The sequence below is a fragment of the Rhineura floridana genome, chromosome 11, assembly GCF_030035675.1.
Source record: "Rhineura floridana isolate rRhiFlo1 chromosome 11, rRhiFlo1.hap2, whole genome shotgun sequence".
NCBI classification, from domain to species: domain Eukaryota; kingdom Metazoa; phylum Chordata; class Lepidosauria; order Squamata; family Rhineuridae; genus Rhineura; species Rhineura floridana.
Window position 1 is genome coordinate 9,607,694 of NC_084490.1, and position 13,553 is coordinate 9,621,246.

Sequence of the window (13,553 nt, forward strand, 5' to 3'; positions counted from 1 at the left end):
CACGTTATTATTAGTATTAGTATTAGTATTAGTATTAGTATTCACATAGTCCCAATTCCTTTGAATTTATTTCTATTTGTATTTATTTGATATTTCAGTATAGAATACCAAGAAAATAAAGAAACCTACAATCACATTTATTTAGATTTTTTTTTAGATTTTTCTTCGCATTAGATGCTCTTTGGTGTTTAACTCAGGCCTCAGGACAATAATGTAGCATTTAGGTAAAAAGATGCAACCCAGCAACCCAGCACTCGAAGCCAAGATTGAGAAGATCTCTACAGCCACCATATATTTTCCTCTTGTCCCCAGGTAGGTTGGAATAAAGGACAGCCAAACACTACAAAACACCAACATGCTGAAGGTGATGAATTTGGCTTCATTGAAACTGTCTGGTAACTTCCTGGCTAGGAAAGCAACAGTAAAACTGATAATGGCCAGGAAGCCCATGTAGCCAAAAACACAATAGAACATGGAGACTGAACATTCATTACACTGCAGAACAATTTCTTCAGTCATTAAATGAGTGTCCAAATCTGGGAATGGAGGAGAGGTTGCTAGCCACAAAACACAGATTCCCACTTGAATACTGGAGCAGGACAGGACAATGGAATAAGCCAGTCTTTGTCCCAACCATTTCCTCATCCTTGATCCTGGCTTGGTAGCCATGAATGCCAGAACCACAGAGATGGTTTTGGCCAAGATGCTAGAGAGGGAAACAGAGAAGATGATACCAAAAGCAGTTTGTCGGAGAAGGCATGTCACCTTATTAGGCCTTCCAATGAACATCAAAGAGCAAAGGAAACACAAGAGGAGGGAAATGAGAAGAATGTAGGTGAGGCTTCTGTTGTTGGCTTTGACTACAGCTGTGTCTCGGGCCTTGATGAAGATGCCAAGCACCAGTGCTGTCATCAGAGAGAATAAAAGTACAGAAAAAGTTGAAATGATTGCCAAAATGTCTTCAAAACCCAGGAAATTTAGTATCTTATGAATGCATTGATTCTTCCCTTTGTTTGGATATTGATCTTCTGGGCAATTAACACAAGTTTCCTTGTCTGGAAAAACAAGCATTGCATGGTGATTTTAAAAATACTAGAAATTATCTCAAGGTTAAGTAATGCCTTGCTAGGAGTCTTCCTAACCTCAAGCTTTTCCCCAGGAAAACGTTCAAATTCTTCTTCCCAATATGCTTTAAAAAGAAAAGTCATGTATCATATCTGGTTTTTTTTTATATGAATGACATGTGGATTTATAATGAACTGATACATTCCAGTTTTATTCAGTGAAATGAGACAATCATTCTGGCAAAAGCCTAAGAACTTTTGAGCCAACAAAGGTGAATTTCATGAGGCATTTCACAAACTGCTTCATTCTTGGGCAAAAGACCATCACTTCTGTCCCAACCTAAAGTCATTTTCCCCTTTTCTTTTAAAGCTGTTTCAACTCAGGCTGTCTTGATTCTTGAGTATCTAATTGTTCATCAGCATCTACTGCTACTTCTATTATAATACAATGAATAAAATGCACTGTGCTTTCAAAATCTCTGAAAGTTGTCCCTTTACCCTTTATCAAAAAGGATTAAATATGTGCATGAAAATAACTGAATTATGTGCTATATACAGAATCTTGCAATATTTCTCATCCTCACATGCTTGTGGGTGGGGGAACAATTTTTCAATTTTTCATGCAGCCTTTCTGGAAGGAACAAGAAGAAAGGTTGATTTAGGGCCATTTGAGCTGCACTGAGAGGGTGATGAAACTGTGTTGGAAACGGAGGAGTGGAGTCTGATCCATTTAGACTATTGGAGCAAAGTCCTACCGAGGAGGATGTCAAGCATTTTTACACCCCCCCAAATCTCAAAGCCACACATTCTTCCCTGTCCCACATACATTTTATACTTCTATTAACTTCCAGAGCCTTGGGGAGGTATTTCTTTCTGTGTCCTGTACTCTGACCAATCAGGTCTCTGCATCACTCATCTGATCCAAATCCACCTTTGCTATGGCAGAGGTGTACCTTCCATGTGTTTCTAAGCAGAAAAGCATATGGCTTGAGGAGGGGGCTGCCTGTGTTCCAGGCCCTGCTAGTAAGGCTCCTACTCTGTTGTTATGAGGGCTATAAGGCAGTGTCAGTATAAAACTTAGTAGGGCTGCCTTGAAAACCAGTCCAAGCATGCTCAGAGCTGTTTCCTTGAAGGGTTCACCCACATAGCCTTAACTAGGCCCCAGGACTGTTTGTCTTCTCTAATTATCTGTTTACTTATTTTTATTTTATTTGCTGAATTTTATTTAACTGAACTGCCTATTTATGTGAGTGAACACCATTGAACACACTGTTAAGTAAAATAAATGTTTTTTACAAATACCATTTTTTTGTTTATTGGATGGGAAGTGGGGGCTTAACATTATTATTTTAAAAATTGTTTTGTAATCTTGCAGCTGTTCACTCTCATTAAAAGTTCATGGAATAAATAGGATAATTATGTTCAGAAAGAAGGGGGAGTGGATTTATTCAAACACATAATGGGATATGTATTTCTCACAACTTGTTGATGCAATTGATGATGGAAATGTTGCTTGCAGCTTGATTTAACCCGTATAAGTGTATTGATTGTTGTTGTCAGTTTGGTGTGTGGAGACTGGGTACAGAGCAGTACTAGTGTGGTGATTGTAAGATGTACTCTGAGGGCCGGCTCCAGGCATGCAGGGGCCCTTGGGCGTCAGCTTGCCCTGTCCCCCCAGTGGGTGGGTGGGTGTGCATGCGTGCACATACACGCACGTGCAGTCCCCCATGGTCCCCCACAGCCCCCCTACCTGTCTAGTCTTTACCATTGCCCTTAATGAAGATGGCGGCCGTGGTTTCCCTAAGGGGAATAAAGCCTCCACCACCATCTTTGTTGATGGCACACATGCGTGCTATGCACACACATGTCTGCCATCAACTAAGATGGTGGCAGCGGCTTCAGTACCTTAGGGAAGCTGCAGCCGCCATCTTCATTAAGGGCAATGCTAAAAAGCCGGCTGACAGGTAAGTGGGGTGTGTGGGGGGTGCGGATCGCGGAAGGCCCCTCAGGGGCTCCTGTAGCTCTGGGGTCCTCGGGCCAGTGCCCAACCTGGCCGCCCTTTAGAACCGGCCCTGTGTACTCTATATGTAAATGATGGGGACTAAACCATTTTATTTAGAACAAACTGGAACACACAATTTGTGCATACAAAAAGCATAGTAGAAGTTAATCTCTTCAACTACCTCAGGGCTTAGCTGTGGATAATCTGACCCTGTATCATCATCATCATCATCATCATCATCATCATCATCATTATTATTATTATTATTAAAAAATAAGTATAAGAATAATATTTATTGAGTTATATGCTGCTTATATGCCAGAATGGCTTTTCTGGGGAACTGTGGGGAAATAGAGAAAAGTGTGGACTTTGGGGGCACATTCTTGAGTCCTGGCTTAACTGTCTGTCAAACTGCTGAAATCCTTCTGCAATACAAAAAAGTTAATTTGTTCACATCTTTCTTGCCTGGAGTGTAATATCGGTTCCTATTCTTTTGGTAAAACCAGGCCTGGAGCTGCTCTCGATTCTGACTGGATTCCCTTAACATTCCAGTGATTATTGTCTGTTGGTGCTAGAGCTAGATATTTTTGTGGTTTTTTTCCCTTGGTATTTTGCTAAATGAATAGCTGTGATTTCCATGTATCATGTGAATGACACGCAAAGAAGAATGTGTATTTCAGGCTGAAGTTACTGTTGTGGAATCATCTTATTAAATACAAACAGATTCCACATTGGGGAGGTGCCACCTAGCCATGGCTTAAAGCAGAAATGAAACAATATTCAATAGTACTTTAAAGGCTATCAAATGTATTATTGTATAAGTTATGTAAAGTATGCCAGATCCAAACCTCATTCAGTAGCAAGGCTATTGCTGGCTGAACCAGCCCAAGCCTGGCAGAGGAAAAAGAAGCCTTTAGAACAGAGTTTGCGTTACACTGGTGTAAGTTCAGCCAGGTTGCCAGATCATGTGACTGAACTGAATGGAGTTGGGATCCAGCATAAGTCCCCCATCCCTCAGTCCCACCCCCACCATTCCCCTTCAATGCCTGTTTTTTGAAGCTTACACCAGCATACATTATACCAGAGTCACCTCAGCTGGCTGAACCCCGGCTGAGCTCTGGCTGAGCCAGGATGAGCAAATTAAGTCAGCATAGCCCAGCTGAACCAGAAACCAGCTGGCTGGGCCTGAGACCTACCAGATCCTAACTCACTCATCCTGGCAGATCTTGGGATGGGATTGACCCTTAGACAAAGTAAGCAGGCAGACAATTGTATGATTGTTTTATAGAAAAACAGAGTGTATTTACAGTATAATGTACTCGTGTAATAAAGTACAGGAAAATGGAAATCCACTTTTTCTATTAGGTATATTATAATGCATTTCTGCATAATTATATAGAGACTTTACTAGATTAATAAAGGAATATATACTATAATTTTCCATTAATATACTTTTAAAATTTCTTTTGTTCTCTTGGATTAATATGCATCTGAAAGAATGAATAAAAAAGAAAATGTATATATTTTTCCTTGGTAAAAATCAATACATTGTTATCTATATAAAAAATGAGAACCATAATAATTTAAAAACACCCACAAAGTGAATGATAAGAAACTTGCAAAAGAGCTGCTCGCTTTTTGCTTCAATAGCATGGATAGTTTGATCTAATATAACATAGCATGTCCTACCCTTCTCATTTGAGATCATTCCATCTGGACATGGAACACAATCATAGCAGCAAAATTTATTCCCTTCCTTCTTTTTCTTCCCATAACCAGGAGGACAGTAGTCATTACAAACTGAAAGGGGTGGCACCTATCCAAGGATATAGGCAGAGTTTAGTATTAGGTAAATGTTCTGAGGAAGTCATCTTACATCAGGTAATAGCCAAAGCCCTCTCTATCCTCACAATCCTGCCAAGCATTCTCTGTGGGGCAGCTACTAGTTGTTTTTAGTCATTGATGTCCTTTTTAGCGATGTCCCTGTAACTGTTTTGATGTTGGACCTTTCTTAGTCCTGACGGGCACAGCAATCCAACTCAGAGGAAGCCGGTGTAAATTGTGCTGGAGCAAGAGAAGCCAGCATAAAGTTCTGCTACATCCACTTGCCATTCAGGAGCCTCTGGGTTGGCTGAATGCTGGCTCAGCCAGGAACTGTGCACAGGGACCAGAAATTAAAAGCCTGCTCTCCCAAACACCCCTACTGGGGAGTAAACCCTCTCCATTGACTTCTATTGCAATTACTTTCTGAGATTGACCTTTTGCCTGGTGTAACTTTTGCCTGGATTGGGACCTGCAGGAGTTCTCTGAACACAAGTTGGATGTGGCCTACGTCCCCTCGCCTTGGCCCCTCCCCAAACATGCCCCTGACATGTCCCTTTTTGGGGTCTTATGCTGGCTTACTCTGGTTTCACTTGTAGCAGTTTCTGCTGAGCTGGCTGAGTCCTGGCTAAACTGGGTGGAAGGATTTATGCCAGCATAGACTGGTTGAGCTGGGACCCAGCTGACTCAGCTGGAGATCCACCACATCCATCTCCCCTAAGTCTGGCATAAATACGAATTGGATTGTGCCCTTATTTATAGTTCTTTTTTTAAGGCTGCCATTATTAGGCAATGTCCTGTCTAGATGGTTTATTTATTTATAAAAATATTTGTATACTGCTATTTCATTAAAAATATCAAAGCGGTTTACAACACATTTAAAACAATAGAATTAAAAACACATTAAAAATACAATGAAAACAAAGGTCAATTATTGTGAAAAAAGCATGGTCTTAATTGCCTGCATAAGTCTCGCAGAACAGAAAGATTTTCAGCAGGTGCTTAAAAGTTAAATCAGAAGGTGCCTGCTGAATCTCTGTTGGCAGAGCATTCCAGAGAATTCAGCCAATGACACTGAAGACTCAATTTCATGTCAAGGATAAATGAACCTCACCAACTTGGGGGAGTTAGTTTACACATATATAACAAAAATACAATTTCAGTAAAATAATAACATGTAAAACACTAAGTACAACAGTGAGCAATTGATCAAAATTTTTAAAAGTATATAAAAAAAAGGTAAAGGTGTCCCCGCACTTACAGTGTGAGTCGTTTCCGACTCTTAGGGTGATGTCTTGCAATGTTTACAAGGCAGACCGTATATATGGGGTGGGATTGCCAGTTCCATCCCCGGCCTTTCTTTACCCCCCAGCATATGCCGGGTACACATTTTACCGACCACGGATGGATGGAAGGCTGAGTGGACCTCGACCCCCTTTACCGGAGATTTGACTTCCTCCTTTCATTGGAATCGAACTCCGGCCGTGAGCAGAGCTTTGACTGCGTTACCGCCGCCTACCACTCTGTGCCACGGAGGATGTTCAGTATAAAAATAACCAACAAATCCCAAAAAAATCAGCAGACTAAAAACAATATTCTAAAACCAGCAGCAACCTCAAGCAAATTCTCTTAACTGCCAGTTGGAACACATTTTTAAGCCAGCAGTGGCAAGACCAAATGCACATCCCTAGAGAAACAGTTCCATACACTGGGAACCACCATTGAAAAGATCGTGTCTCTAGTGGTTGTTGCTCTAACTAAAAGTAAGTGTTAGTCAAGAAGCAGAACTTCCAGAGTTGAAAAGACATGAACATGTTGTTATGGTGGGAGGTGGTCCTTCAGATGGTGGCTTCTCTCCAATGAAATACTCAACCTCTACATATTAATTTACCCATTTAATAAAACAACTTGTCCTATTTGCCAACTGAATATGGTATTCCAAATGATTTATTATGCGAAGAAATGTGAAGAGATTTGTTTCAGTTGATTTATCATTTCATTTGATAACCATAAAGGTTGACACTTGAGAGATACTGCAGTTTTTTCCCCCACCTGAGTCAAGCTTTTGTGCCACTTGATTCTGTCCTCATCAATGGTGAGCTCTTTACCAAGAGGGGCCTGAGGATCCAGCATTCCCACTTTGACCCTGACATAGGATTTATTTGGGAATGTGATCAAGTTTGTAATATCAAATCCAGCTGCCAATTCTCCATGTTCATTAAATGTAATTTCATTTCCAACGCTGTTGTTGAATGAAATCCTCTGAAGGGATGAGTGGAGCTAGGTGGAAAGAGAAAAAGACTCAAAATGGCTATAAAATGTAGAAACATTCTCATTAAGACTGTTGAAATTGATTTCTTCAATTTCTCTTTTCCTTGAAAAGTAAACCACTTACTCATAAAGCTTGCTTGGTGACCTGAAGCTAGTACAATATCTGAGCCTAACAACAGCAGTGTTGTGTGGATAAAATGGAGATGAAGGAGAATCATGTACACCACCTTGAGCTCCTTGGAGGAAAGGTGGGATATAAATGAAATAAACAAATTGCAATTCACAACATCTGATCTTCCATAGAAGATACAATATAAGAAAAAAGTGGCACATCATGAATTAGTGTAAATTTATTGCTCAGTAGAATGCTGGCTGAGAGCCAGTGCGGTGTAGTGGTTAAGTTGTTGGACTACAACCTGGGAGACCAGGGTTCGAATCCCCACATAGCCATGAAGCTCACTGGGTGACCTTGGGTCAGTCACTGCCTCTCAGCCTCATGAAAACCCTAGTCATAGGGTCGCCATAAGTCAGAATCGACTTGAGGGCAGTACATTTACATTTTAGAATGCTGGCTACTGCCCGTCACACCACTGTCTAGCACCAGGCCATGACAGCTGAATTTTATAAGTGAGGAAACATTACCTGCCAGGGCTCCACATTCTGAGCAGACAGTCTGCTCCCATCCACTATTGTCCGGTGGTTGTTTCTAGCTGAGTACGTTGTATGTAAGGCATGTGCCAGAGCATAGACAGCATTATAGACACTGTAGCTGTGGCCAGTCATGGTCATTTCAAAATAAGGAGAAGGAAGGCTCTCCAGCATCTCCTCTCCAGTACAAATGCCAAAGCTGAATGTGGAGTTTGAAACTGAACAGCCAAATGCTTGTTCCCAGAAATCTTTGATAAAACCATCTTCAGCTGCCCAGGAAGGATTTACAATCTGAAGAAATTCTTGGAAATCTTGAACCTCCGTTGAGTGAATTGTGAAGGAGATGGCACCATAGAACATGTGTCTATCAATATTAGTAATCTTTTGGATGGTCAGTAATGTGAAATCTATTTGAGCTGTTGTAATCCACACTTTTGCTGTAGAGACTCCCTTCTTATATTGAGGAAACAGTAGTTGAAATGCCCTGATGCCCCCTATAATCCCACCCAACCATGTAATAGTCACACTTTCTCCATATATTACAACTGTGTTGGCATTGCTCACCATAAAAGTTGGTAAAGTACTCTGTTTGTGAGAAAGCATTTCAATTATGCTACTGGAGAAATGCACATTTGTTTGAACTCTTTCTGTGAACGCTGAACAGATTCCATTCTTAGAAAGCATTGGCTCTATGGTCTGCAAGAAATGTTCTCCACCTTCATCATCTATAGCCATCAGCCCAACCCATTTCCAACTGAAATGAAGAAGTAACTGGACAATTCCCTGGTATTGAAGGGCTTCATTGGGGACCATATGGTAAAAGGGAGGTAACTTGATTTTATCATTGACGGAAGTGTCAAATGAGCCATATGAAATCTTTAAAAGAGAAATTTGTTAGTCAGAATAGGAGCTGATCATATTCTCTTTATTATAATTATTTTCTCAGTTAGCAATCCTATATGTCCCCAATTTAGTTTTTTAAGAACAACATCCCCTTCCATTTACACTGAAGAACACCCACATACAGCAAACGACCAGATCTTGTTAAAGTTACTTTTTTGAACTACAACTCCCATCAGCCCAATCCAGCGGCCATGCTGGCTGGGGCTGATGGGAGTTGTAGTTCAAAAAAAGTAACTTTAACAAGCTCTGCAAACTACACATATTCATTCAAAACAAGCACTCTTGGACTTGACAATATTGGTTAACACATGATCCAGTTATGGTACAAATTGGTACTCTTTTTTCCTCATCCTGTGACTAATGTCTTTTTAGGCTAATATCCCCATTCTGGTACATGCTCACACACATACACACCTTATCTTTATCAACTTTTCCTCTAGATAGTACCTCCTATGATGCCAGTGGTGGCAGTTTCCTATTGGGCCTGAGAACAGGACAGTGAGTGGTAGATGAAGCCAAGGGGGTCACAATAGGTGGAGCTCATAGTAGGCATGGAGCTCATAGTAATCATAGATAGTTTCCCCAAATGTTTTCATCTGCTCCACTACTGTACCTTTAACTGTAGTGTGACATTCAGAAATTAAACAGGTGAAGCTATTTGTGGTATAGATATCTCAATAGCTGGGGAGGGCAACATCCAGCTTGAGCTTCTCCAGATGCACTTTGAAGTCCTACTGTGATCAAGAAGATTTATTCCTTAATGCATAGGACTGCAGCATTCATCTGTATAAACTCACAGGAACAGAGCCATTAAAAATGTTGGCAATCCTGCTGCTGCCATGTAGTCTAGAAAATTGCCTCAGGTTGTAAATTTGCAGGGACAAGCAAGGTTACCACTTTTTCTGCTCACGGGGCTTAATACCCTCAATAACCATCTCTCTTTCTCTCTCTGTCTCATCATGGCTGCTGTGCTCTCTCAACAGCCAAAAGACACAGTTTGGAAAATACTGCAACTGGATTGGTTGGGGGAGCTGGCTACAGCTGTCCCACTGGAAGATGCTGCAACTATATAGACCGAGGGTGTTGTTTAGGATTGTCCTATCTCTGTGCTAAACTGCTGTATCTTAAGGCTTCCTGAATGTTAACCATTGGGTGGGGGGATAGGGCTCATGGAAGAACGGTGGCTCCTAGTCTTTCTATGAGTCAGATGCAGGATCTAGCAGCGCACAGTGATTTGCCATTGATGCCGGTGTGTGTACGTGTTTGCACCTCTGACTATCAGAGATGGAGTGATTTGATTCATAATTAAGTGGGGGCAGAGAATGAGTGAGCTCTGGCTGGGGAGCTGGCAGGTAGGGCAGTCTCTGACCTAAAGAGGTATTTCTTCTAAAAGACTGCCTGAGTGAGTGAAAAAATAATAAATATGTATGTGGGAATCAGGAGTGAATGTAGTCGTTTCTGGCTTTGGGTTTCTTGGGAGAGTCCTCCCCTATTTGATGAAGCTGAACAGCTCCTTCCTTCTATCACATTTGAAGCAATCCTCCATGTGTCTTAATTAAACATGCATTCCTTTGATACCTGTGGAATCTTGTAAAGACCCAAGATGTCTGCCATGCATGAGGAGGTATCATAGCTCAGTCCCCCAATGACTCCTATTACATTTCCCTGGAGGCCACATTTGTAATTGGGAATGAAGTGATGTGATTTGAAGAGCAGGTCCAAAGTCGTCCGATAGGTCATCCTTGAATCAATATAGCTGTCATAAATGTGGAACCCAAGAGTGATATTGGGCAAGATCGTGGGATTGTCATTGATCTCATCAACAGCAAAGACCAAGGCCAGGATGTGCTGATAGAACTTTGTCACCGTGCTGCAAATAAAATGGTTTGCTATTTCATGGCAGAATCATATAGTGGACAAAATCATTTTAGGACAGTATTCATCCATTCTAGATCTGAGAATTCAGCCACCTGGCTTTAAGGAGAGGGCATCAGCAGCAAAGTTAGCCAATAACTAAATCCTTTTGAATAGAAAGAAAATGTATTGTGACTACCTTTTGCTGGATTGCCCCTTTAGGTTTGAGCATCATCAGGATGGGCAGTTTTGGAACTGACTTCAACTCTGATCATAATGGATCAAATGAAGATGTTTTTGCCATGTTCAATCATGTGGTTTAGATATCACTTACCCACAAGTGCTCTATGGCAATATCTTCAATTACAACACCTTTTGGTATCTATTTATGGACTGCTTCAGCATCTCCTATTATATTGGGAATAATTGGATCTCTACAGAAAGCTAATTGTTGTTTACAAATGTGTATTGGAATGTTGAAAAGTAGATGTTCAGGATCTTAAAGGTGAATGAAGTAGGAAGTTAGAGTGTTTCATTCAACCTAATCAATTGAAAGTTGCTTTTGAATCTATATGTAATGTGTCCTTAGATTTAAAATTTAGATTGATTCAACATCACCTTTGGCTAGCTCAGATACATGTTGGTGATAAAATGGCAATAATACCTCACTGAGGTGTATAATGTGAATGTGTCTTGTGGTATTTCCTTTTGGGTTATTTCAATATTGGAAAAATAAAAACCCACAATCCAATACTCAATGGTCTTACTGCCCTTTCTACATTTGGATGTATATATTATATTCTTCAATCTCATTTGGATATCTATTTTGACATATGATTACTTACATTATGTATATGTTTAATTAGGATTGATGGATGATTCTTATCTTTTTGATGCATAGATTTATTATTAATGCTAATAGGATCTATTCATTATTTTTTCTCTTATAAATGCAGTATTTGTTGAAAAAAAATAAAAATATTTATTTAGTTAGTTATTATTTGATTTATATCCCACCCTTCCTCGCAGCAGGAGCCCAGGGCAGCAAACAAAAGTGCTAAAAACACACCAAAACATTATAAAAACAGACCTTAAAATACATTAAAACAAAACAACTTTAAAAACATTTTTTTAAAAAAAGCTTTACGGACATCTTTTAAAAAGGGTTAAAAACATATTGTTTTTTTAAAAAAAAAATATTAAAAGCAATTCCAACACAGACACAGACTGGGATAGGTCTCAACTTAAAAGGCTTGTTGAAAGAGGAAAGTCTTCAAAAGGTGCCGAAAAGATAACAGAGATGGTGCCTGCCTAATATTTAAGGGGAGAGAATTCCACAGGGTAGGTGCCACCACACTAAAGGTCCATTTCCTATGTTGTGCAGAATGGACCTCCTGATAAGATGGTATCTGCAGGAGGCCCTCACCTGCACAGCATAGTGATCGACTGGGTATATAAGGGATAAGATGGTCTTTCAGGTATCCTGGTCCCAAGCTGTATAGGGCTTTGTACACCAAAATGAGAAACTTGAACTTGGCCTGGTAGCAAATGGTGCCTCTGTCTTGCTAGGATTCAGACTCAGTTTATTGGCCCTCTACACCTATGTCCTGTTGTAACCAGACTAGAGAGCTACTAAGTCATAGGGAGTTAATATTTCCAAATGTCCAACAGCCAGTACTGGCACCTTCTAAAAGCACCAACATTTGAGCATTTTATTTTCTTACCAGTAAAGATTGGACACTATCCATCCATTCCTATACCTTTAAAAAGTTCTGCTTTTCTATTTTCAAATTTAAGTAAATAGCAGTTGTTCAAACACATATGAAGAATGACTAAAACAAAATTAAAAGACCATTTCCTTACAATGGGATGTTAATGGAGACCTGAGAAGGGTGTTTGCTGAAGAAAACTTCAGAGAGAAAATAATGGATGTGAGAAACCATTCCACCGATGAGGAGATCACCTGGCTGGTGCCACTCATGTGGAACATGTACAGGATTGTTTCTGGTGCAGTCAATGCTGTGTACTATGCACACCATGCTTGAAAGTAGCAGCAGTAGGAGCACCATTCTGATGGCAAACATCCCTCTACTTATGGATTATCCTATGTCCCTCAGGGTAAAACATCATGTCATTGCCCTGATTTAAAGATGGCTTGGATAGCTGTTTACTCTGTGAATGTACTTTTCACAGGGACATGTTTCCGCCTTCTCCTAAAACTCGTCAGCATGCCCAACTGTGCTTCAAATGCAATTTAAAAACACCAACTTGAAACTTGCCCTATAGAATGAAAGAGAGGAACTGGTGAAAATGACAGACCTTCCCTCTCTGTTGTCCCTAACCTTAGCTGTCAATAAAACACTTGGTTACTTATAATCATTTCAGACATGGTTGTAGTATTTTCCTCCCTCCTCCCTTCTGGAAAGCCCCTGTAACTTTGGCCTGGTGAACTGATGATAGTGATTTTGATAATTACAGGGGAGATAATCATGTCTGCGATGTTTTTAGATGTTGTTATGCATCTTCAGTAGCAGAGGTCCTGAAGCAAGCTTATTTGTCAGAACATAGAATCAGTCAGATGGAAGGTACCTCAAAGGTAATCTAGTCTACCCCCTGCAGATGTATGCAACCCACTGTTATAAAATCCGCAATAGCTCAGTTTCCAGCCTCTAGCAATCAAAGTCTACCACCATCCAAGGCTATCTGTCCCATCATCAAGCAAGTCATAGTGTCAGGAAGAACTTTTTAATGTATAAGAACTTCCTAATTTAGCAGATCACAGCTGCATAATGGCAGAGAAGGAAATAATAGGGAAATTTAGTATAACCTACAGTGACTCGTAAGATGGAATCAATGAGGAAGTGGAACATGCTTGGGATAGAAATATAAATAGAAATTTATAAAACACTTGTCTTCAAAAATCAATACATTTTTAGCTTGTCCAATTTTCAACTGCTGGAAACGCCTACATACTATGCCTATTAAATATT

General features: G+C 40.2%; 1 protein-coding gene across 1 annotated transcript; it reads right to left on the reverse strand.

The window, feature by feature from the left end:
• Positions 1 to 153: 153 nt before the first annotated feature.
• LOC133366978 (vomeronasal type-2 receptor 26-like) lies at positions 154 to 10,449 on the reverse strand. Its single transcript, XM_061590540.1, has 5 exons — positions 10,288 to 10,449; positions 7,801 to 8,682; positions 6,940 to 7,167; positions 4,756 to 4,882; positions 154 to 1,055 (listed from the first exon to the last, which is right to left on the reverse strand). The coding sequence occupies exons 1-5, from the start codon at positions 10,447 to 10,449 to the stop codon at positions 154 to 156; spliced, it is 2,301 nt and encodes a 766-aa protein (XP_061446524.1).
• Between the last annotated feature and the right edge of the window lie 3,104 nt (positions 10,450 to 13,553).

Coding starts and splice junctions, on each gene's coding strand:
- LOC133366978 (XM_061590540.1), bottom strand. CDS start 10,449: ATGACCTATCGGACGACTTTGGACCTGCTCTTCAAATCACATCACTTC. Junction 7,168..7,800: donor AGAATGTGGAGCCCTGGCAG/GTAATGTTTCCT, acceptor CTTTCCACCTAG/CTCCACTCATCCCTTCAGAG. Junction 1,056..4,755: donor AATGATCTCAAATGAGAAGG/GTAGGACATGCT, acceptor TTGTTTTTCCAG/ACAAGGAAACTTGTGTTAAT.